Source organism: Rhipicephalus sanguineus, chromosome 10 (genome assembly GCF_013339695.2).
Source record: "Rhipicephalus sanguineus isolate Rsan-2018 chromosome 10, BIME_Rsan_1.4, whole genome shotgun sequence".
In the NCBI taxonomy this organism is placed as follows: Eukaryota; Metazoa; Arthropoda; class Arachnida; order Ixodida; family Ixodidae; genus Rhipicephalus; species Rhipicephalus sanguineus.
In genome coordinates this window covers 112449208-112475632 of record NC_051185.1, presented here as the reverse complement: position 1 = coordinate 112475632, position 26425 = coordinate 112449208, and the positions used below count along the sequence as shown (strand labels likewise).

The 26425-nt window shown below is 44.6% G+C and overlaps 2 protein-coding genes across 2 annotated transcripts in view; one reads left to right on the top strand and one right to left on the bottom strand.

Moving 5' to 3' along the window:
- The first annotated feature begins 234 nt into the window (after positions 1-234).
- On the top strand, positions 235-22577 carry LOC119372276 (BLOC-1-related complex subunit 6). Its single transcript, XM_037642753.2, has 6 exons — positions 235-1045; positions 4213-4493; positions 5926-6095; positions 8922-9005; positions 12961-13037; positions 22431-22577. Exons 1-6 carry the CDS (start codon positions 687-689, stop codon positions 22486-22488), a joined length of 1029 nt encoding a protein of 342 aa, XP_037498681.1. The 5' UTR covers positions 235-686; the 3' UTR covers positions 22489-22577.
- Positions 22578-23684: 1107 nt separating this feature from the next.
- Positions 23685-26425, bottom strand: part of LOC119372275 (pre-mRNA-splicing factor 18) — a 36997-nt gene continuing 34256 nt past the window's right edge. The window contains exon 10 of the mRNA XM_037642751.2: positions 23685-25367. Coding sequence (XP_037498679.1) covers positions 25290-25367 — 78 coding nt within the window. The 3' untranslated portion in view covers positions 23685-25289. The remainder of the gene's footprint in view (positions 25368-26425) is intronic.

Sequence of the window (26425 nt, the reverse complement as noted above, 5' to 3'; positions counted from 1 at the left end):
TTAGAGGTGTGCTTGGAAACGTAGCTCCGCTGAGGCTTCCCTGGCGTTGTTAAACCTTTCGTTTTTAGCGCGCATAGTTTAGTTTTGAGCAGACGACGTGGCCACGTGATCCCTAATGTTACGTCACGCCGACTGCAACGTCCTTATTGGTGAAGCTCGCCAAAGCAGGGAGTTTTTAGGGAATATTCTAGGGAAATCTCTGCACTGTAGGTTGGTGGTTTCACCGGAGTCGTACGTACTTGCTTGTGCTTGTGATATGCGCAATATGCGCTGTTATGAAACAAGTGCATGACAAGTGTTCGGCGTGACGAGTTTATCCGAGTTCATTGCTTCTCAGTCACCTTACGAAACCCCGGGAATTGACATTAGCCCTTGCCCCGCACACCTGCCGAATTTCGGAGCTGGCTGGCTCGATACTACGGATGGTCAGAGCGTGCGGACGGTCATCTCTTCTTGGAGCCCAGCAGGCAGATCAAGGAGGAGGGCGTGAGTTTACTCGCTCGGCTATCTGCCTCGAGAAGGGCTGCAAAGCAAAAACTGTGCTGTAGGAAGAAACCCAAATGGTTTCGTGAGGACGCCCGCATTGTGCGGACGAGTGCGCGAGTACGTTGCGAATGACAGTTGCTCGCCGTACGCAGTGCTATTAGTTGGTATCCGCACTACGGCGGCCGTATCGGTCATCCACCATGAGTGTGGAGAACCGTCCTCCGAACTTGGAGAACCTCGACAACTGCGCGTCCAAGCTTCGGCGCGCCGAAGAGGCGGACGCCAACGGCGCGACGAGCGGCGACGAGGCACCGAGCCCGTCGGTGTCACCGTCGATCGACGACGACACGCCGACGTCTGACGACATGCCGGACGCAATGACGGCGTCGTACAGCGAGATCTACCAGGAGGGAGACGACGAGGACGACGACCTGCTGCCAGGCGAGATCTCCGACTTGGCCGAGGTGCAGGACGCCACGCAGGGCATCAACGAGCTCGTCGACCAGATCAACCGCGAGGAGCGCGAGGGCGGCGCTGCCTCGGCGCGTGCAAACTACAGGTACAGGCCAGCCCCTGTTTGAGGGTTATACCCTTTGACACATGTCCGTGGTATTAAGGGTTGCCTTTTAACAAACACACCCAATCTCAGGAATGGACCTAACTAGAAATGAGATATGTGGACATGAAGTCAAAGAGAGTATGCGGTAGGTTAGAATTCATTAGATTAGGGAAGATGGTAATATCATAGAAGTAGTACATAAGTATTGAGGGGCTACTTGGTGAAGCATCTTGAAAGGAAAGGCTCAAATTTAGACACCACGAAAGTGAGACAACAACTCTTTTCTCCTGTTTCTTCGCCGCGGCCGCTGTTCTGCGCATGTCACATGTCGTGTGGAATCTACCCTGATATGCAGACCAATAAATCAGTCTGTAGTGGCGCTCGTCTTGTTGTCATGGCGCCTAAATTTGCACCTTTCCTTTCAAGGATGATGGCAAACAAGATTTAACTAAATTTGATGGAAATAAAAGGAGGGTATGGTTCGATGTTCTACATGTGTACCCACTAGACATAGAATTGTACCTGGGCGTTAGTTCATTGACACATGCAAAAGAAGTTGGTAAAGTCAAAGAGAATGTGTGTTAAAGGCATAATCATGGTACACACACACTGCTTGCTGAAAACTAATCAGATCAGCATGGCAGGTAGCGTCCTTGTAATGTTGAGGGAGTTATATGAAATGTCTCATACGTTCCTCCTGCAGAAGCCTGTAATACGTACTGACTCACCCGCTTAAACAAGCAGAGACGTAATCAAGACCCATCCCTATCTAACAAAGGATATTTTCCACATGGTGTTTCCTTTGAAATTAAAAAAGTGTTTGTAGTTCCATGTTTGCTGCAACAATTATGTTGAGAAGGGTACAAACTGAAGGAAACACGTGTTTTTAAGGACCATTATTGCCCAAAACTGATTCCCAATCCTACTAATCTCTTCCGGAATGCTGAAAGGGGCTTGCCGAAGCGATTGGAAATGCCAGGTGTGTCGTTGATGCTAATTATTTGTCAGGGACCTAAGTAAGGTTTTCTAACAAAGGAATGATGCTAAGCATTTGCAACAAGTCTCTGTTCACTTTGCACTTTGATTTAAAGTCAAACGAGAAGTACGCAATTTTGAGAAAGATCTAGGGCAGGCTACAGCCCCCGTATTTCTCACACGCATTCTTTGTCAGCTTCCAGGGAGGACTGCAATGGTCTGAAACATTGAAATATACGACATGCTTCTGGCTATTCTGGCCCTACCATTGCATCTTGTTCCTTGTTAAGGGTACTTAAAAAAATAAAGACGTTTAGTCGAGGGTATAAGTATTCGTAAGTCAACATCTGTACAAAGAAGGAAGAAAGATGACGACTTTCAAGGGCTTGTTTTTCCTGTTAGACACAATATTAATGAGAACTAACAGACAATAACGCCACGGAAAATATGGGGGGTGTTATTTGTAGTAATTAGGATATAAATGTGAAGAAAGTAAAGTGGACGAAAAGATAACTTGCCGCCGGCAGGGACCGAACCTGCGACTCTGCCGGTGGCAAGTTATCTTTTTGTCCACTTTACCTTTTTCACATTTATATCCAAATTGCTACAGATGACATCCCCTATGCGTTCCTTGTCACTATTGTCTGTTAGTTCTCATTAATAACATCAGTACAAGAATTTTGAAAGCTCTTGCTGCTTTCAGGGGTAAGAAATCAAGCTGCAGCATTACTCGAAGCTTGCGGACCGTCCCTGTTCCACATTATTCGCGACTGTGTATACTGTGTTCATTCTGGTAGGCTTCGAATGGTTTCTACGCAACCTACATTTTCCCATAGAAGTGCAATGTTTTGCCATGGTGACACAGACGAGCATTTGTTAGAACCCTGTTCATAAAAGGTTGTTGCTGGAGAATACTTGGTGAAGCTGCAGTGTCCACATTGCTGACGTGTGCAAGGTTGCACCGATGGGTTTCTCACCAGATTCAAGCATTGCAAACAGACTCACAAGCTGTGCAAATTACACAGTAAAAAGACCGAGTGCCAGCAAAGTAATACACCGATGCGTAGCGTGTAAACAACAACCCTTTCTGAAATACCCACTCTCCCTGCAAAGCAACAGTGACGCCACTCCAGTGGTGGCAGGATCCCATTAGCACCACATATGTGCCACCCACTATGCACAAAGAGCCAGCGCCAACATCTCTATCAAGATTCTTGAGTCTGCTTTACAAATGCCTCTGCCGTTGATGTCTAATACAACCATGTCTTTTGTCAGCGATGCCCATCCTGTTTACGCTTGCAAAGTCCATAATTTCATCACACCATCCTGTCATATGCAGAGTGCAACACTTCCATGGCAAATGCATATTGCCACAAATGAACAATCCTTTAATTGTTATTACCGTAACACGCATTGCTTACTACATGACTTTGTAACAGTATTGCATTCTTGTAGCCATTGGCATGTCTCTTTATACACTGTGCTGAGAAACTGTTATAATCTAGACAATGAGGCAACAAAGAAGTGAATACAAAGTGTTGTAGGAGACAAGGCATTGTGCAGACTAGGAAGAAATGCTGGTCACTGTTACCCCCATTGCTGTTGATCAGTGTGGCCATTGGCATGCAGTTAACTAGGGCTGTTTTGTGTGTGATGAGTTTTATCAGTAGGAAGCTGCTACATTTTATCTCCAATATTGCACTTTCACAGTTAGTAGTAGTCACTCTTGGGCTGGACAGCTGATACTGAAGGAAAATATTACACGAACAAGTCCAGACTTGAGAAAGGTGAAGGGACCTGTGCAGTGCACATACATGCGTAAGGCATGCGTATGTTATACATGCCTTTGTATTGTGGGATCAGGGTGGTGACTTTGAAGTCAGCAGCTAACTTAGGATCTTAGACACACATTTACTGTTTGACAGCTCAGACTCTTCTGAGCTACTGCTTACAGCCCCTGGGCTTGCTTAGCCACGTGTCATGCATGCACACATGACATCGATGTCAATGATGGTGATTAAGGGTGGTGGCACACATGTATAGCATGTACTACCTGTCTAGCTGTGACCTGCGTAGGAACATTGGCTTTGGTACCCTGTTTGCATTTTGTGGAAGTAACCGAAATTATGATGTTGGCAGTGTAGTTGTAGCAGTGTGCCTGGTCAAACTTGTCCGATTGGATTGCCTTTCAGACCTCAGAGCCTGGGCGTCAAGGTGTCCAAGCCGCACCAAAGTAGCCGTCTTGCCTCTGCGATGACGGACAGCCAAATCACCAGCCCTGGCTCGTCCATGATGAGTGCCGAGGAGGTGTTTGAGGACTCGCCACTCCAGCGGCACGCTCACGGAGTTGCCGGCGGCACGGGACTGTCCGAACTTGCTGGGACGCTCACATACGAGGGCGACATGGTCAGCTTTGTAGCCGAAGACCTTCAGGAGAAGATCAAGCTAAGCAGCCCCGTCAGCAAGGCAGCAGGTTGGTGTGGCTGCATTGCGTGTGATGGTGTTAGGTGTCCGAAATGGGTGTAGGGTGTTAGACCAGTTTTGGCATGCTCAGAAGGTGTGCACCTCCCAGTCAAGCCATGATGTAGACATACTTGCCATTTTTGCTATGTGCTTAGGTTCAAGGCAGCCTTGAGTTGGATGTCAAGGTTAACTGCACTGCAGGTTATTTATTTGTTTATTTACTTATTTAATCATGTACAGACCTATAAGGATATAACAGGAGAGGAAAAAATAAAGATGACAGTAAATCAGTAAGAACGCAAGGCAAATGCAACTGAAAATTGTACGTTAGAAAAAAATACTCCCTGATATCAACTGAAAACTTGCTCAGTGGTAAGGAACAAACAGTACTAAACAGGGCATTCCATTGTACCGCTGAACATGCATCATATATTTGAACTTGTTGTAGGAGAGAAGGGAAAAGAAAGGACATTCAAAGAGTGAGAACTTCAAGCACAACTTTTTTAGCAAGTGTGATTCAGCTGCGATTACCAGAGCGAGGGATGCAGTTAATGGTGATATACTGGAATTCGAAACTTTCAAGCGGAATAACATAACAGGAGTTGTGATCAATTTATTTGCTGATACATCCATTTAGTGCATATGTATGTTTGTATCTCTTTTTGTCCACGGTATCATAAGATCATATTACAGTGGTGCGAAAGGCATGATAAGATAAGCACAACATGAACAAAAGCACTATAAAAACATCACAGTGATGATGCAAATCATCAAGACCTAAAAGCTTCTAGAATCCTTTTTAGCAGTAGTGGTGTGGTAGAGTTTCTGTGAGATTGATCTGTTAAATTTACACGTGGTCCTTCTCGTAGCTTGTCAAGAAGTAACTGGGACCTAGAAAGTCTGTAACATCGACACACTTTTTCATAAATATTTAAGATGTGTTTCTTGAAACTGTCACAAAGCACAGAATTTCTGCGAAATGTATGTTGCTGCTCATTTTTAGTTTCACAAATTGGGACATGAGCTCTGAAGAGAATAATTGCTGATACAATCAATAATAAATTGTTACTTAGGTAACATCACCTTGCATCTTCTTAAAAGGGCCCTGCAACACTTTTTCAGCATGTTCAGGAAACGCTGCCGATTGGTAGTTGAGGCTTCTGAGAACACGTGAGTCAAACTCACGAGTAACGCTCAGCACGCGGCCTGGAATTTACAATTAATTCTCAGTCGGCTAGAAATCATTCCCTCTTCTCTCAACAAATACCTTACCCTCATTTATCACCAGGCAGTACCTAATACAAGAGATCTTTCACAAGTCTGCTTCCATTTAAACAGATAACCATTCAGACAGCTATTAGTTTGATGGATAGATGGAAATAGAGTTTGCCTGGCCTAGACAAGCGAGTTGCAATGAGGGGAACATAGTGACGTTTGTGCAGAGCCGTTTCCTTCGTCGTGCTCCTCCACGTCGAGCCTGTGTCGGCAGATGTTTGGGCCGCCCATTGCCCCCATTGATCCGAGTGCCTTGGCCGACCTGGAAGAAGAGGCACGCACGGTTGCTGCCTCGGTCGAGACGCTGCTGGAGAGCCTCACCACATCCATGCACGGGGTGAGCTTGATCTGAGGTGCTCCTTAGTTGGTATGGAAGCATGGCCAATAAGGACTGCGAATACTATACTCCTCGTCTTCTCTTATTTGCTGCTTATTAAAGCAAAAGTCTTAGGTGCCTCATGAAACGTGAAAATTGACAGTCGGCGTTGCTTGTGTTGGCGTCCCACGGCGTTGGTGGCAGCACGAGTGATGCGAAAAATCATCATCACATGATGACGTCACAGATCGCCAAAATTTGTGATGTCGTCATGACGTGATCATTACGTCACACGATGACATCATCAGATGACATCAATGCTTCGTCGAAAGTGGGCCGATCGTGGGGGCTGTGCAAAACCTTGTCAAGCACAGAAAGCTTGCAATGCCTCTGACCCTGGAGGCAGTGCAAGCCGCGTTAGGCGCAGAAAGCTTTCCGAGGGAGGCGAGGGAGGATCAACACATCAACGAAGGCTTTCACGTTCGAGTCATCTTAGGCGAAGGCATAAGGGACCCACGAGTTCTTTAACCCTTTCAGGGTTGATTTTTTTTTTTGCAAAATGCAAAAAAAAATCATCAGTTTGTATTTTTTTATTGCTGAATTAAATTCTTCAGATGAATCTATTTTAGAAAAAATTGTCTAAAAATTTTTTTTGGCGACCGTCAAGTGACAAAAAATAATTTGTGTTGTTACATACACATGGTTTATTAGTGAGTAGTGCAAGATAAATTCTAAGGAAAGGCCTATACGACTGTTAAAAAATTATGCGTTTGAATAAACATCTGTGTAGTTCACAGACGTACGAAAATAAGTGCACGAAGTGGTGTTAAGTGGAAATACAGGGGGAGAAAAGCGACTTTTGATCCAGTCAGCATCGTCTCACCGCACACACTTTTGAGATGTCGCTCACTCATCAACATCTGAGCCTTAACTCGTAAGTAAGTCCTCGTAAGATGGGCTGACATTTACTGAATCAGATTCTGATTCGACAGTCGATTTGGAGGAATCGCCGCTGGACTCACTTGTGGCAGAGAAACCGACGCACACTTCCATAGCGAAAGCAAACTGCGTCGGGGAGTGCACTGAAGAAAACTGTAGTTGTGAGCGTGTCTGGGAAGCGAAAAGAAGTCCAAAACCTATAATAATCATTCTTCTTATTGCCGACAAGACTAAAGCACATATGGTGAGTCCCCGAAATGCAACTACAGCGGCATTGTTTACGTGAGTCAGTGCCTGCACGGAAACAGGTGTAATCGCATACTGGGGAGCCATAAATGAGAGAGTAACAAATCGGTCAGCTTTTGAAAGATTCTAAATCGGAAAGCCATCAGTTTTGCGAGTGCAACAAGCAGGAACCGGCCGAAGAACGAAACCGAAACTAGCTGGTGAAGCGCTGTAGTAAAACATAACAAAAAAAATGGAGAGACATCGTCGCAAGAAAAAAAATTTCACGTGGCAGCACATGCCAAGCAAGAGAAATGATGGAAAAGGGGCACATTTTACACATACAGGGAATGACGTACGCGTTTGACCCTCAAAGAGTTAAGAAGGAGCAAATGCACTCTTTATTGTACATGGGGTAAACTGGCAGGCGCCTAAACACCAGGCTTGAATAAACGCTTGAAAATAAGCGCCAGTGCTTGTCTCTTCTATTCTTTGTGGTTCGTCTTGATTTGCGCTGAAGTTCTCTTCTTAAATACCAGGCTTTAAGAGCACTTTAATTCCACAAAAGGCAGCGTGCACATGCATCTTGCCATGCACACAAGCGATTGCAAGTCATAACATACGTGCACGCCCTACTTTGAAGAAAGATCAGTTCTTTTCCAGTGTAGAGATCAGACGACTAGGGAGGTCGTTGAAGCCCACGAAATTAAGAGGAAGGGAAAGGTATGTGTCAGTCGAGCATCCTTAGCGCTTCATGACAATGAAGGGGCTTTTTTAGACGCAACACATGGCAGACATTTTGTGCGTTTTTACAAAGTAAGTTCTTGTGGTCTTTTTCTAGTCTGCCTGCTTTTCGATGATGTAAGACATGGTGTGTTAGAAGAGTTTCCTACTTTCTGAATTCAGTTGTCAGTAGCACTTTCATCTTGTCTCTTTGTGCCGTGCCTGTGTCCCATTAGTTTACATTTCTTATTTGCCATGGTTCAGCAAAGATACTAACCATGCCCACCACTGTCAGTATCTTACAGCAAAGCTGGGGGACTTCTGCAATGGTTCTTGTGTGGCAGTGAAGGCCATTGGCAGTGTGTGGTGGTGCAATCTTTGTCAAATATCGGTCAAGAAAGACCTAGCAGTGCAGACTGTGCTTGCATTTCTGCCCCAGCTGTGGTAGTTTAGCACCTAAAGCATGACACTGCTGAGCTCGATAAAGTGAGTTGGATTCCTGGCCATTGTGGCTTCATTTCAACGGGAGCGAAGCGAAAAAAAAAAAAACAAAAACAAAGCGAAAAAAAAAAAAAACACCTGTGTACTTTGATTTTTCATGATTGTAAAGCTAGTTTTTCACCAGTACAGCTTGTCAGAACGATGGTGGTATGACCAATTTTTATATCAGTGCATGTATTAACAGCTTGTACGTTTTGTGAAATCTAGGCCTGGCTTTTGCATTGAAACCACGTGTAACAGTCAAGTGTCAGCAGGCACAATGTAGGGAATTGTCATTATTTGAACAATAACCAGTGCTGTCATTATCAAGGCAAGCTTTGCAATGTGGAGTTTACCATCTTTGTTGATGACATAGCTGTTGGTTCGCCAGTGTTTGGATAGCTGTCTCGTACAAGTTGATACAGCTCATGCTGCCAACAGGTGTGGCACTAGCTGAAAGCCCGTATTGCTTGCTTTCAGATCTCGGCCATGACAGTGGACTGCATGAGGCTGTACGAGAGAGGTATCTCCAGGACTTGCGACATGGCAGATTCCAACATCAAGGTAGGCACACAAAAGCTGAGTCATAGCACCAACTTGCTGAGGCCTCTCTTCTTGTGGTTTTTTCTTGAGAACAGCAGCTCTCGTGGGAACGAAGTGTAATGCAAAATTGTGATTGAGTTCATTATGCAACATTATGTTTATGTCGAAACTTGTTTGTTTTGTTTTTTGGCTAAGAACATTTTTATTTGGAGAACTGAATTTAATTCTGTATTTTGTCAGTCATATGTGTAGGAAGCAAAATCTTCTAGTGGCTGAAACGTCGTTAGTGAGCAATTTTGAGTCAAACTCACGTGACAGTGTTGCCAGCACTGTGGCCGTCACTTCATACAGTACAAGTGTAACATGCGATGGCAGATTTGTGTAGAGGAGAGTGAAGATGCACAAGAAATTGTCATCGTTTTGGATCACATGTGTCATATCCTGCGGCTGATGCGACGGGCTTGCACTTTCATTTGTTTGAAATACTGCAGGAAAATAGGGCATGCGATTACATCACAGTAGTGACAGTACGTACAGCGGTGATATGTGTGCACTGCAGAAGCCACAGATGGGAACAAAACTAACACTGCTCATTTGACAGTGAAAAATGAAAGAAAAACGTTGCAACCAGTTTGCACTAAGATGCTTGCTTCCTCTTTCTTTGTGTCTTTTTTTCTCCCTCTACTTCTTTCTCTCTCTTTCGTTCATGTTCTCTCTGTCTCTTTTTATTTTTCTTTCTGCATTTCTTTCTCTTTGTTTTTTCTTTCTGTGCTACGCTTTACTTTCTCCCCTCCTTCTCACCATCACATCTCTCCTCCTCATGCCCACTTCCCTTTCCCACCCCCTTGCTGCACTATACTGTACAAGGTTATGCTATGCTGTGCTACCGTGCCTGGATAGCCGAGTGGTTAAGACGCTCGCCTTCAGATCAAGGCTACGTGGGTTTGATTCGCGCCTCGTGAAGAATCTATTGTTCGGCAAGGATTGTTCTCTTACTCTTTCTTTATGTCTTTCTTTCCGTCTCTCTGTTTGTTTCGCTCTTTCTTTCTCTCTCTCTGTACCCGTTCTCAGGCACAGTGGCCCATACCTGTTAAGATGATGGTAGTTTTCTGTGATCGACTCACAAGGAGTGATTTGCTAAACAGCTTCGCTGTTAAAATCTCTTTAAAAAGTGCAAGTGGGTACAAGATCAGAACAGTTAGCATATTAATAAACTTTAGCAACATTCAACATTCTTTCATTGCATAATTTGTTCAGTTCACAATACACACTTTTAAGAAGATTTCACACACGTGAATGCACCTTCTCTCTACTCTAATGCTTCATCATGAGAAACCATTTCCATTCTCAATTATCCTATCCACACACCACTGCTACTGCTGCATCTCTGCATGTTGGCCCAGTCTCTCTGACAGTGTTCTTTAATCAGAATATCTTTTACACACTCTTCCATATGTAAGAAGTCACTGCTATGAGCACAAGCAGTAAAAGCAAACGACAGTTAGATCCCTCCGCAGCAAAGCGGTACGAGGACTCGGTGTGAGACCTGGGAACGTCGTTACAAAGAAATGTTCTGGCAGAAGATAATTTGCGTGCAGTCGAGCTGTGCTCAATTTGCAGCCATTGCTCAACAAACATATACCGAAACAAAACTGCAGTTTTACCACTTGTTGTCAGCGTCATTGTCAAACGGCCAGGGAGCTCGTGGAAGCCTTTTAAATTAAGGGAATGCTAAAGTTAAACATTACATCAGTTTAGGCAGATACCAGATTATTCTCTCAGAACACTGTTGTCATCAATTCTGCCATCATAGGTTAATTACGAGAAGAGAAAACGAAGGTTAAAGTTTCACTTTTGAATTCTGCGTCAGAACTGTAACGCATGCATGTCTCTGGGATGTCACGAATTTCAAGGTCTATTTGCATATTTTGGACACATTGATGCAATTAAATTTGCTCAAACTTGGTATGCTAAAACTTTGGATCTCTTAGAACACAATGTGAACAATTTTTTCTGATCAATGTTTATGTAAGCCCTAACAGACAGTGTCAAAATCTATGATGTCACGGCAAGCTGGTGTGCAGACTTGAAGGCATTGTCGCCACTTGTATTTTCTTTCTGTGCATTTTCTCGCTTACCAAACATGTTCTCACGGTAACAGTGGTGCTTTTAGTAATGTGAAGTTGTTATTTACTGATATGATAAAAATAGTTTTTTGTCTTTAGTCGTGTGTAAGCCAGACCTCAATCTCGTTACTTGAAAAAGAAGCCCACCTAATCAGTACAATGTTTGCTTGACTTGCTTTCCGCACTTAACTTGCTTGACTTGCTTTCTTGTTTGCTTTCAACAGCATGTGTAGTTCCTTCGAAGTGGGACACTTTTTGTTGTGTCGCATAGTTCATCGCCAGCTCTTCTGTGCATATTTGGGTTTTTTGCATGCATATATTTGTGTTGCAATAAATTGCCAGTAGGGAGTTAGTGCTTGTGCTGTATTTCTTCTTTGTCCCATCTGCTTGCACACTGTAATTTCTCTTAAGGTGTCTTCTAATTGCAGGTATCTTGTAACATTTGCACGCTAGAAGATACCTGTGGGGCAGGTCATTGATATGTGTGAAGACAATGCCTCCTCTAGAAAGATGCCTGCAGCGTGAGCCAAAAACCTCCTGCCCTACCCTTTCCCTCCTTCACCGTTTCTAATGAGGGCAGTAGCTGGCGATCCTTGTGGTGGCCGCTTGCAACACACATTTGCGCATGCACACATTACTCCCCTCGACGTCACACCACGCCAGCCCCATTGAAAACAATAGGGGAGAACGTGGCGCCATCTCTCGACAAGCGCCCACAACTCAAGGCAGGACGGCTACAATGGGAGGAGGCGTTGGTGAAGAACAGAAGGGGCCGACTACCGAATGTAGCGGTTCGCGAGACGGTAATGAAATTTATGTGGACGAATGGTTTGATGAGAGCACGATTTGTGAATGATTAGACAAGAACTTGTTGGTCCAAGCTAGCACGTTAGGGCGTAAGTTTGTACAGGGTAACTGCAGCATCTGGTGGGGTATTTTGGTGGGGTATTTTGTCAAAGGCCTTGGCATTGTAGAAAAAAAAAGGCACCTGCGTGAATTTTAATGTTTCTAGAGAAACCATGGTGTAGTTCATGCAGGGCCGAATGAAAAAAAAAAGGATTGTTGGAGTCGATGAAGTTCGTGACGTGAGAGTAAATGAATTGTTCCACGAGGTTGCAAGGCACGCTGGTTAAGGAGATCAGTTAGTAACTTAATGTAGAGATCTTGTTCCCAGATTTCAAGATGTGAATGACCTTTCTCAGTCTGCACTCATCGGGCATGGCACTTGCAAATAGTGACGGTGTGCATGCATTGTTTTCATCGATAATGAAAACAATGTTTGCTTCAGATGTGGTAAATTATGGGTTTTTCTAAAAAAGCACAGTTAATTTCTGATTAATACAGTGGCCTGTCGGCTCTACATTCAAGTGGCCGCAGCTGGATGGAACTTTATGCACTACACCTCTGCAGCATTTTGTGAACTTGCTGCTGCGCTTATTACGAAACACAAGTCAGACGTTTTTTTGTCGTTCAGCTGATCTTTCTTCCTCTGAACCATGATTGACCTTTCAGCTGGTATTCAGCATTTGTGGTGTCTGTATTGCTCGTCTCTATATCTTTGTCTGCACACCTAAATTTTCCTACAAATCTCTACTCATTGGTCTGTTGTCCCGAGATGAACGTTAGCTGTGACCCATCAAAATTATGAAATGTCTCCGCATTCCGTGAGTGTATCGCACATGGGCCAAGGAACCGAGGCCGAGACGACCTTAGATTCCTTTTGAGCAAAGGACAAGTGGTTAGAACGCTGCTTTGCAATCCTAGTGAAGCAAAGTCAAGGATTGACTATAGTACTAGGATCTATGTTTCTTTAGTGTAAAGCATTAATGTTGTGCGTTGAATTCGTGCAGGCGATGTACCAGCTGATGGCCAAGTTTGAAGAGCTGAGCAACTCCATACGACCGCTGGACGGCCTCGTAGCAGAAGTGTATCCTTTGCTTCATGGCGTCACATATAGTACTGCTGTTCCCTGTGTGTGTGTGTGTGCTCGAGCTGGATTTGGATGTGTTTGTCAGCCACTCTACCACAACATCAACACACTGCAGACAACAATCATTCTTCGGCACTGCAGACAAAATAGACATGGGAGAAATGATGGAATCGCAGTGTTAGCACTATTTATCCTATCTGTGTTTTTTTTTGTAACATTAGTCAGTTTTAGGATCATTCCACACCAAATGTTCCAGGCACTGTGTTGAACTGTCTCTGGCTACCTTCTACAATAATTGTGGTCATCACTTCACTGCACTGTTCGTTCTCGTGACCAATTTATTCAGTAAAAAGTATGCTCAGTCCGTGACAGCAATTCGAATTGCATGGTGCTGGTGAAAACCTGTTGCAAAAAGAAAACTTAGCAAAAAAAGAAAAAGAAACCCTAGTAATATATGAACAGTGCTAAAGAAAACTTCTAGTTGCTGGTAAAGAGACTGTGCTTCCTCACTACAGCCCAATGACAGCTGCTACTGTGTCTCACAATCTGCCTTGTGGTGAAGCACTTTGCGAGTTCTGGGCCATATTTAATGTTTTTTTTTTTTTACAAATTTTTAGATGTGTTGCAAAGGCAGTAAAGCTGTATCTCTTGTTTATATAGTTGCTGACAAGCACACTGTGCTGGAAATTAAGGGAACGATTATTTGTTAGTACAGTCGCCGACCCTTTATTCGGACTCGGTGGGAACCGCTGAAAAGTCCGAATAATCGGGAGTCCGAAAAAAAGGATTCACCAGAAAAAAGCACTTTTATTGGCCCAGCGGCCGGAAAAAACTTGTTAGTGCACGTCTACGTCTGTACACATGTACGCTTACGCGCGAGCAAGTCGGCCTGTATTTCAGCCAATGTTTGGCCACCCCTGATGGTCGGCAATAGCACTGCAACGGCCTACGCTAAATCCGCATTTGATGGCTGTGGTGTGGGAGGTGCGTCGTCAGGCGGTCACTGTCCACATGCGCTGGTTCGAGTAGCAGACGGATGATCTCATCGCCCAATTCGGCGAAAACTCCCAAGAAACTTCCACCTGGTGAATAATCGCTGCTTTTTTCGCCATCGTCAAGGCCTTGTAGTTGCCGCGTTACTTTAGTTCCGACGGCGCACATGGAACGGGCAGCGTCGGAGCAATTTCAGCAGATCAGGCCTCGCACGAGCAGGACACAAAGCTCGGGATGCAGATCAGGCCTAGCCACAGAAACATCTGAGAACGCAAACCCTCACACGCCAAAAGGAAATGACGTTGGTCTAGTTGATGTTGCAGCGCTTCTGTAGTCTGTTGTTGTACTCTCTTTGTCCGAATTAGGATCCGCGTCGTACTCGTACGCGCTGTCATTCACCTCAAACGCCGCACACAGCCGATTCCAAGCTTGGCTTGGCTTGGCCTGCTGTTTGGCCGTGGTAGCCGTTCAATGGATACGTGACTGGCTAAAGCCAAAAGGCAACCGTTACGTGTAGCCAACAAACATAGCCTTCGAGATCGGTAACTTCTGCGTGGATTTTTGACACTGGTACGATCTCCAGTTATAGACCGTTGCATCGGGCGAGGAGGACCGGACTGGCAACCAGCGCTTTCCTCCTTTCTGACTCGTGCGCGACGGCGCGGAGTGTGCGGGCTAGTGCTTGGATGAGTGGCGTTGTCGAACAATTTTTTCGTGTTTTTTGTCGACCTGCGGATTTTGTTCTCTTTTATTGCGATGTCAGCCAGCGAAAGGTCATCGGGAAACCACTGTGCCGTTTTTTGTTGTTCTAACAACTATGTAAAGGAAACTGCTGTCAGAATAAGTATGCAAAGTGTATCACCAAACACAGAGTGTTCGCGGTTGTGCGCTCTTCAAGGTACATCGTCTGTGTTACATTACAGGTTCTAAATCAGCAAGTGCCGCAATATATCCGGAATTCCTAGTGTTCCACGCAGTCAAATGTCAATCGGATATGGCCAGATTGCGAACAAACATAAACGGTCAAGTACGCGTCCCTGTCCGTTAAGTGCAAGACATCTAAGTACCACTCGAGTAGCCACCTGAGTTGTTTTTGCTTCGTTTTATTATATTTTAATATGATGTCTTTGGTCTAACAATTAGCTTCGTAGCTCGGCTTAACACGTTGATCGCTGCAGTTGATGTATACTGGCATTAGCACAGACGAGAAATCCCTCACTTCGCAGCGGGGTAACCGGCATCATACATTAAAATATTGCTCCGTACCAGCCTTCTAAAACCCGAACATTCAATGAACACTACATCAAAAGGACGTGGTGAGATCTTTGTCGTGAGGTTGCAACTTCCATGAGCCAGCGGGGTGTATCTTATACGATGAGCGATATGAAAGCTGAATGGAAAAAAAAAAAAAAAATAAAAAATAAAAAATTCTGCCACTCCGTGTGCAGAACTACCACCTCAGGAAGACAAATTTTTACGTGGTCAAGAACCATGTCTGACAAGTCGCGCAATTATATACAACAAAGTTAATTATCTTCTAAGTGCGATACAAAAACCACGTTGTTACTCTTGTCTAGTGTTTCTTGATCTGCCAGTTTTGCTGCTTAGCTTTGCGAAAGACAGCAAGAATTTCTCAAGAACAGCAAATCTGGTATACGAAGTTATAAGAAAAACAAGACAAAACAAAAACTCGAATCACCTCCGATGCCGATCAAAGGCTCGAGCCCGGGCGCGCTTCGTGCCTTATCGGCAGAAGAAACTCTCTAACCACCTTCATCTTCTCGCCGCCTAAATCCAATCAAATATCATGACTCTTAAAAGAAAAAAGAAGCGCGCCGGCATGTGAACATCAGCATCGTTTTTATGTACCAGCACCTCCTTGTAAACAGCTCTAACTTCGTCCACACCGGTGGGCAATAAACGAGCGAGTAATGAGCGGTCACCTAAAAGTTGACAAACAAGATAGGCAACTCTTTGTGAGCAACAAACAGATGCCGCACCATGAAATCGAGATTGCGTGTTCACGCATGACCGAATGTACACGCGGTAGCCAGCGCGACAGCATAAACATACCGTGAATGAAAAAAAAAGTAACTAATAGATTACAGTCCAAGAAAAAAAATTCATGTAATACCTCAAGAGTGGCGGAACTTGCTTGCCCTGCTAGAACGAGTCGAAATATTTGCGTGGATTTCCAACAGACAGTGCCGAAAATATATGACATCGACCACTTGCGACACGTTCGCGTCGACGTATATTAACATCATTGAATTTCAACGGATCAAACCTTTTCAGGACGTCTCACAAACTCATTTCCTACGTAGACCGCATCTCTTGATACGAAGTTCAGCGCGCCAGAACGAAAAAAATCCGACTGCAACTGCAGCCGCACGCATACCTTCCGACTGCAACTGCAGCCGCACGCATACCTTCCATGCAAACACGGAGCTTCGCACATGCCAGTGGGTTGCCAGACCAGAGACGACGCCGCCTGCTAGGCAATATTAAAGTCCCTAGATTTTTCCCTGTTCTTTCTTAAGTACCGACAACCATTGAAGCGCCGCTGACGAATCTCATTGGCTAAGGCTCGTTTTCGGTAGCCATGTTCTTCCTAACGCTTTTTCTGCACCCGGTGAAACGCGTCCCCCTTTCACTAATGACAGGGGGTTGACGGGAGGAGAAAGGCGCGTCGCGTTAGCATAGTGTCCACTGAAAGGTGCGTGGCTAATGTACTTAGACGCACATGGCTTTGTGAATCTTCCAAGTTAGGAAGAAAATGGCGGGAGACGCCAGCTGCGCGTGAGAGAGGGCCGGGAAAGGAGGCAGTTGTCGGTACCTAAGTAGAAAGGAAAAATCTAGGGACTTTAGGCAATATGGCCGCGCCCACGAAAAAAAGGTCTATAGCCAGTGCAACATTTCAGTGCTGGCAACCTAGTAAAAATATTGTAAACATTGCTGACAGCTTGTTATGGCATTCAACGTCGCACTCTATCAGCCATCCGGAGTCCGAAAAATCGAACGGCGGGCTGTGGGGTGTCCGAATTTTCGGTCGTGAGTTTACATTACTTCAATGGGACGAGTCGCGGTGCCGCGAAGGTGTCCGAATAAACGAGCATGTCCGAATTTTCGGCGTCCGAATAAACGGTCGGCGACTGTATGTTGGTTGCTTGGATGTTGGTTGTTGGTTTGTGTGAGACATGCTAGCAGTGTAGATGTGCTAACAAGGAGTAGACAGAGATACATTGAGGATTCTCGCATCAACTAGCCTGATACGCAGTGGTATAGCCAGGGGTGGGTCGTACGGGGGTTTCAACATTCCCCCCCCCCCTCGAGATTTGTACATTTTGTGTCTATATATATACACGCACATGCACAAAGGGAGGTCGAACCCTTCCTCCTCAAAAAAAAAAAAATTCTGGCTACACTCTTGCTGATACACCTACAGATGTGGCTCCAGAAATTGTGGATCCATTAAAGCAGTCCTGCCTGTGCTTGGCTCAATGGTCGTGGTCACCGAGCAGAACAGTCTTGTGTACGCGCTGTAGTCTCATCACTGGTACCCAATTTATTTGCTTTCGTTTAGAGCTGTGCGAATAGCAAAATTTTGGGTGCGAAGCGAATTCGATTATTGAAGTGTGAGTGCAAATCGAATAGAATATTTTTCGAATATTTCTCGAATATTTCTAGAATATTTTTCGAATACTTCGAAGTGAAATTGCAGAAGAAAAGTTAGAGAGGATTCCTAAGCATATTCTTATGAGATAGCAACATGAAAGTGTTTCTTTTTGCTAGGTTGATGAAGCACTGGCGGGGTGGTGTTTCATAGTTGTCTTATCAAGAATGAGGCAATGTAGAGGCCGAATTGTATTTATGTACATGATTAGGTGCAACCAAAGTGTTGCCGACAACACTTTACACGCGATAGGCAAAGATGCCATTTCCTCAGCCTCTCCTCCTCTTTCAACTTCTGTGGAAGCCCAACTGATACGGCAGACAAGCGTGTGCTCCCTTCAAGTCCGGAGTTCCAAATCTGCCTCGTAGACGTCGATATATAAGAACATCTGAAATTTTTGATGCTAAAATTTTTGAAATGCACATTGTTACATCCATGCTAGCAAGGGCTGGAAGGCAGAGTTGGCTGTTCATTGACGTGATCAACAGGAGATGTCTACTGGAGGATGTAGCAGGACCCATCGTACTTGTGAACAGGCACGATAGAAAAAAGGCCAAGGTGCAGATTTTCACATGAGGGATGTGGAAGTTTAGATGTGTGTTACAGTAGAACCCCGCTGTTACGTTCCTCACTGCTGCGTTTTCCCGGCTGTTACGTCGTTTTCCGCCGGTCCCGGCATAGCTCCCATAGGATACAATGTATTGGGAACCCCGCTGTTACGTCGTAACTGTCGGACCGTTCCCGTATGATACGTCGCGAAGTGCGCCCGGAGCCGACCGAGTGACTACCAAAGAGAGCGGCCATGGTGCATTTTCACGCAGCTTGGCCTCGTTTGACCGTAATATTAGCCGCATGAGAGGCGCAAGCAACAGAATCTTTCAATTGATGCAAACAAAAGCATGGCCTTCGAGATTCAAATTGCAAAGATGGCGTCTATGACGTAACTGCTCGCGAAAGCAAGGCCTTCGAGATTGGCATTTACTATTGACAAAAGCATAGCCTCTGAGATTTGCATTGCACAAACATGGCGTGTATGACGTAATTGCTTGCGAAAGCAAGGCCTTCGAGATTGGCATTCACTTCTGCCATCGCGTTGGCGTAGACTCATCATCATCGTTATTTGTCGGAGAACGGGAGGAGTTCGAGCTGGTTGGAGCTCGCATGGTCGTGCGTGCGGTTCGCGGTTAGGGGTGTGCGAATATTCGAAAGTTTCGAATATTCGTCGAATATTACATTCGAAATATTCGTATTCGATTCGAAAATCGTGTATTCGAAAAGTTCCGAATATTCGAAAAATTCGAATATGCGATTCGATTATCATGCATAAAAAGTCACAGCTTCGCCGCAACGGCGAAGCAATGAATGCGATAGCAATAAATTGGAATGTAACGCGAAGAATGGAAAGCAGCTCGAAATTGCCAGCGCGTCGCTCGAGCCCAAAGGACGCACGAAAAGAACGCACACAGGACGAGCGCGAACTATCATGCGTCACAGCTCGACACTGGAAGCGCACTGCTCAAACATAAAGCAGGACGCACGAAACGAACGAACAGGTACACACAGGACGAGCGCGAACGAACTGTACCAGTCGTTACTTATTTCCGTTTGAACAGCGCGCCTCTTTCGCAAACGCGGCCGCTGCAGCGTCGAAGCGACCTTCGTACGCTCTGTCACTTCAGCGCAGACATCGCCGGGAGAGCACAAGACATACAACCCCCCGCTCCCCCGCCAGCCGCCCCCTTCTTTCCTCAAGATAAGCGCACGAAGGCGACCACGTTCGCAGGAACGGGGTCACGATCTTTAAAGCGCGCCACGCGCGGACATCGCGCCATCTACGTGGTAACTCAGAAAGGATACTGATGTAAGAGGTGTATATAAACAAGACGAGCGCGAACTAATTGTGACAGTTGTTACTTATTTCTGTTTGAACAGCGCGCTCCTTTCGCAAACGCGGCCGCTGCAGCGAGCGAAGTGAAGCACCCCACCGGCCGCCCCTTCTTTCCTTGAGATAAGCGCACGAAAGCGACGACGCCCTGTAGAGCGAACAGCAACGGCGTTCGCAGGGGCGGGGCGACGATCTTTAAAGCGCGCGCGCACGTCGCGCCATCTATGTGGCCACTAAGAAAGCATCTTGAATTACATGGTGTATATAAATAGCTCGCCGTTAGCAGGCTGAAAGACTGTGCTGTCGTGGCCTAACGTCTAACGCGGCGGGCTGCAAAGCGAGAGGTCGCCCGTTCGATTTCGCGCGTCGGGAAGAATTTCTGAATTCTTTTTCTTTGTGGCTTTTCTATATATATATATACATATACGGTGAATGACGGCGGCCACCGACGGCAAAAATCAGCCGAGACTGTCCATATAATTCCTATCGCAATAAAATAACTCGTCTTCCACATTTCTGCTGCGTTCGTATCGCTAAAAACGTTGCCGAGAGGAGCGATACACATCGTAAGTACACGGAGGCACGATATCTGCCTGCGACGAGCGCCCCAATACGCATGATTTATTGCTGGTGCATCTCCGACGTGCAGCGCTGTTGGCGATCATGTAACCGTACATTTTCAATATTATGCAGCCGTAACGTGCCGCACTGCCACTCGTTCACTATGCGGGACCACTTTTGAAGAAAGACAGTGACCCATGTGACTGGTGGCGGACTGTTCAGATACCCCAGTCTGGCAAAGCTTTGCCCCATGTACCTCCCTATACCAGCCACTTCTGTTCCAAGCGAGCGTGCCTTTTCAGTGGCAGGGGGAGGGGGGGGGGTTGTCTCTCTTACAAGGGAGCGGCTGCTGCCTGATCATGTGGAGCAACTCATATTTCTTCATGATGACATGTATTCATTCCTTTCATTGTGCCGTGATATTTGCTTGTGTTGTGATGTGCATTGTGCTAGCCTGGACATTGTGTTCTGGAGATAGCAGTGTATGTTGTGTTTCCAGTCAGGCTGTTAATGTTTTTTTTTTAAATAGCTACATGTTAAATAAAATATTGTTACTGTGGAGGCATGTTTCCTTTGATATTCGATATTCGATTCGATATTCGAAGGTGGATATTCGTATTCGATTCGTATTCGAGAAATTTGATATTCGCACACCCCTATTCGCGGTCGGACTCGCCGCGCCGGTCGTGATTGCGTGTGCTTAGTTCTTTCATGCCCACAGCTGTTGGTGTTAAAAAAATCACATACGTTGATTACATTTCTGCGGATAAGGCCGTCCTAAGCTCCGCGTTTCTATCCATCGACTAGATCGCGGCTGAGCGCGCCAATTTTCGTGCTGCTCGTAAGAATTGAAATAAAATTCTGTACCACTAAATATTTTGCCATTTTTCCTGTTTTTCGGCTCTTACGTTTCCCGTCTCTTACGTTTATTTCCTACGGTCCCTTCAAAAACGTATCAGCGGGGTTCTACTGTATTAATTATTGGTGTTTAGTACGTGGTTGCCTCCAAGATGTGCCACTTTTGCGAGCACATTTATACCTCCTTGCAACGTTTCTTTTGCATCCTGGTCAATGCAGTCTTCATCTCTTTCCTTCACCTGGTGTAGCATGTCAGGCCATCTTCCTAAGAAAGTTTTTTCATTGCTGTTCTAGTTTCACAACAATAAGAGGCTGTTATGTTACAGCTCAAGTGTGATGTGCTGCTGGGTGCTTGTCCAGAAATACGTGATTTCAAGAAGAGCCATGGCGTAGCTCAGAGTGTTGCATGAAGGAGGAGAGAGAGAGAGAGACTTACCAACACACCTAATCCGATGCTGCATTGCTTTCAGATGGAGTTTGCTTGTCTGAGATGGATGCTATGTCAGACAGCAATGCTTATACAGCTATAAAAATGCAGCATTCTGAACATGGGTGTAAAACCTCATTATAACGAACACGGATATAACGAATTATCGGTTATAACGAAATGAAGAATAGTCGTCATAGCTACATTGTTACAAATAAACGTTTATAACGAATTTTCGGATATAACGAAGTTATTTTCTTGGCAGATGCAACTTTGTTATAATGAGGTTTGAGTGTACATTTAAGGGCATGTGAAGATCAGGGTCATCTAAAATAAATACATTAATTAAAGAACATGGAAACTTTGGTTAGTTGGTAGTTAGGGTGGCGTTATGTCAGGAGAGCATAGTTCAAATAGAATTATTTCTTGTTGCTTAGTTCATTTTGTCCTTGCCTGCACACGCTGAAGGATGTTTGTGAAAATGCAGTGATGTGATGCATCACTTCAGTGACAGGCAGATTGTACCATCACGTTCCATCCTTTTGTTGCACTTTATAACTAAGCCTACAGGATGTTAATGTGGTCATTATCACACCTACAGTGCTCACAGATTGAAACACAACATTTAAACTTTAGGTATGTAACATCCGATATGCGCACTTGCTCAAGATAACTGCATCACATTGCCACGAATCTGGTCCCCAAAGGCAGTGTTGGCTCTGATGCAAGTGTTCGAGTTGAAATTACAGCGACGGGACACGGAACGGAAGATGGTGGGAACGAAAGTACTTGGCTCTAAATTGTCACGCTTCAATCTGTAAGCACTGTACATTGCTGTGCTTTTTGACGATGACTGTTTTTACTAGATTGTCGCCATAATAGGTTTGTTACTGGACTCTTGTTACTGGAGTGATCGTCTCAGGTCTGTCCTTGCAAACTAAGCGCACTTGACCGAATGGCGAGCATCGTTGGCCTTGACACTGGTGAATGCAGGAAGAGCATCAAGAAGCTGCTGGACCACTTCGAGAATGCCGTGGAGGGCAGGATCTGATCAGCAGGAAGAGTGTTGTTGCTGTAACATAGGATTCCTTATTTATACTTAACTTGCACAAGGTCAAAATAAATGGCCCTTACAGCCAAGCCTTGTTTGTGAACGTGTCACCACCTCTCACCACTGGAACAATTTGTAGTTGCATGAGCAACTGCGCAGTGCTTGTTCCCATGTGGACACATCTTTATAGTGTTCTTTCATTTCTTCACCCATTGTGCTGGCTTAATGGGCAAGGATTTCCACCGCTATGCACAAGGTTGTGGGTTCACTTCCCAGCCATGGAGGCCTCATTTCAATGGGGCCTAAATTAAAAGGACAGCCTCGTACTTAAATTTAGGTGCACGTTAATGAGACGCAATCGGAAATTAGTTTTACACAACTGTTAATAAAAATTAAGGCTACACTGAGAAATGAATTCTTGGGGCTGTCTAAAGCATCGATAATGTTGAGTACAGCATAATAGTAGTCAAGATGTTAAAGGACAAAATGAGACTCTAGTGGGATATTTTAGCACTAGCCTGATAACGTGGTGCAGACCAAGTGTAATGCTGTCACTAGAGCTAGACCACTGCCAAAGAAAAGATCATTGCAGTGCACTGTTTCTTCATTACAGTGAACTGCAGTGCACCGGCTTTGCTCGATCGTGGAGCTCACTCCAAGTGCAAGTAAGAGGAAAATGCCATGTGATGTTGTCAGCTCACCCTGTGGCCAAGCTTTTGTGATTTCAAGAGACACTATAGAGCAAAACGATTTTTCTCGTCTTAGTAAAGCACTCTTTCACGATACCAAAAACACCACACTTGCTGAGAGAAGACGCTTAGTAAGCGAAAAATCGCGCGAAAAAGAAAATGTGTGTGGCGATGCCACCTTGAGGTTTCCGCACCATTTGCCGCGACGTCACATATTTTGACAGCGCCTACTAGGGCCTACGTAGTTCCTTAACGATAAAAATGAAGTACACTGTCCTCTGAGAGGGCCATAGAGTTAACATACCAAGTTTGAGGAAATTTTGTTGAACCAATGGCGCCAAAATACGATAAATACACTTTGAAATCTGTGACGTCATACGTGGAGATTTTGGCGTGAAATTTAAAAAAATGAAACTTTGAACTTCATTTTCTCCTTTATTAATACACCTATGATGGTGAAATTAAGGACGTTATAGTTCTCAAAGTACAATTGATCAATCTAAACCGATTCATTGTTTCTCTTTAGTGTCCCTTCAAGCAAACCGAAGTGCCACCTGTTAATCAATAAATGGCATATGTGATGTCATTCTTCCCTCCTCAGGGATGGGTGATTGACATCACTGTAGATGTGGACTTGAATAACACATCTCAAGCTAGTTGGTTGTTCATTATCAGGCAAAAAACAGCGCACACTTTACGAGGCACAGCGCCTGTGCCTCGTGTTCCTTCTGTCAGTCTTCATAAAGCGTGCACTGTTTTTTGCCTAATCTAGATGTGGGCCTTTGAAATGAAATTTTCACCTAAATGAAGCATTTTCTTGACATGAAACAAGCACTGCGATGTTTCTAGAATAGTTTTAAAGATCCACGTCGACTCCGTATTTGCCTTGGGTGTCCCATTAGCGACCAGAATTAATTCAGACACCCACTCTGGCGTACCCCATAATCATATGACAGTTTTGGCACATAAAATATCGTAAATTATTAATTTCTTCAAGGGACAATGTTTTATAACAATTCGTCTCATTCCCCTTTATAGTATTTTCACTTTAGTCAATGGCACAGATGTAACTCTGAGTGATTGCACTTGGAATCAGATTAGTATCTACCTGCCAACAAAAAAATGCACTACTTAAAATTTCTGAAACAAGATTGTGATAAGATTTTTATTCACATGATTTGACACACCAGCCAAGTGTTGCAATGTGAATAATAGCACGAAGTCTTAACTCTTGAAAGGCTTTTGTATGCATATCTTGCTTTTCACAGATTTTAGCTGAGAGAAATGCTTTGAGCATTGTATTGGCTTTTTGTAGCAGATACTAGTACATAACTTTAAGGCTAAACAGACAGCTCTACACAATGTGTTTCATAAACAAATGTGCATGGGCTGGAATTAATGTGACCAGAACTTGATGTAATTCTAATCAAAATATCACCAAGGTAATTTCAGCCGTATTTTAACATTCACAGCATTTGCAACAGCATATTAGCATCGCTACCACTGCGATCACAAGATGGTAACAGCACGAGTTTCCACATGGGCTGGTGATGATGTACGGCCATCAATATGAAAGCTTCTTGAAATCGTAATTTCACCTGGGATAGTTTCATATTAAAGGAGGCTGATACCACAATGCACTATAGCAACCATTATCCAAGTCCGGGGGCTTTTGACACTTGCGACAGTGGAATGCACTATTGTCGACAATCGTTATGACAAAGACCCAAATGTCAAGTCCAGCTTCGCGCTGCTATGTGGCTTTATTTCACAGGCTGCCCATGAAACCTGGCCACAAAGCTTTCTTCAGCGTGAAGCTTGCAGTTTTAATACACTTGCAAAGTGATAACAACACAGGAATGAAATAAAATGGCATCCACGTCGCACATATGTCCTGTTGCCATTCCTATGCAACGATGCAATAAGAGCCCCATGCGTGCAGTTGTTTGCACTTGGATGTTATGTGCACAGGAGAGGCTCTTTGGGTGTGTCACGAAGAGTTTGTGGATGCAACAGTCCCAACACAGACCCCATCACTGCCCTTGAGCACGTCAACACGGCCCGCCGGCTCGAGGTATTTCTGCAGACATTTCCAAGGAGTGGGTGCATCCGTCAGGCATTGTACTCGACGGACCGTGACGGATCGGTCGGGAAGAGCCGTTGGCACTGGGTCATGAGTCGCTTGAGAGCCTGTTGTTGGATGAGGAAAACGAAAAACAAAATATTCAAAAACGAAAAACGATACTTATAATTTAGGCAATGGCATGTGGCAAAGCCCGACACGACAAACATCCTCTTACAGCATCTCACTTGCCTGAATTGAAAATTGGCAAAGCTGGTGCATTGGCATGCCATTTCTTCTTTTGCTTAAGCTGACGTCTTTCTCATAAGGTCTGTTATTTGTGTCTCCATTCTTGTGCTCTGTCTCTTTGCAATACACTTACAGGTTACTAAATCAGTTGAGACTGTCAGAATAATCTTTGGGAGCTCTACCGTAATTAATTTTGTGATCATACATTCGTTATTAAAGGACAGTACAAAGTCCACTCTACTAAGCTTGAGGTCATGCGGCTATGCCACGACAAAGACGTTCGCAATAGTCGCGGAGTCACACGAGAAAGTGGAACATGTAATGCAGTGGACTGTGCACAGGATGATACAGTGTAGCCAATAGTGGTAAAGAGCCGTCTGAGCATGACAGCGACAAAATCGTAAACGAATTTACAGTCCGTAAAGGTAAACATTGCAAGTCTCATCATTTTCAGACTTGAAAACGGAGCACTTCGGTGCACTGTTTCTAATCCGGCTTCGTGACTGAATCAAGCAAATACTGCTGAGTACAGTAACAGTATCGCTGGCTGTTCCTTTTCTTTCCTACCTCTCTTAATTAGACCCACCATATAATTAAACCAATTATGCTCTTCTGACCAATGTTAAATCAATAGAAGACAGCTGCACACAATTTCTGCAGCTGCTGACAAGGAATGAGAAATTCAACGTAACTTTGATCATTTACTTCAAGTTGAACATGATTACACACATATTTAAATTCACTCGTGAAATTTGAAAAAAGCTACCAGCAAGTATCTAGAAAGAAGGACGTTGCGTAACTTGTGGAATGCTAAATTAACTTTGCATGATTTGGTATTTGTTCAGAAAGCGATGTCACTAAATGCTTTTTATATGTAATACCACAGATATGAAACCCCCGTAAAAGCTTTGCATTTTATTTTAAAAGATATCTTGTC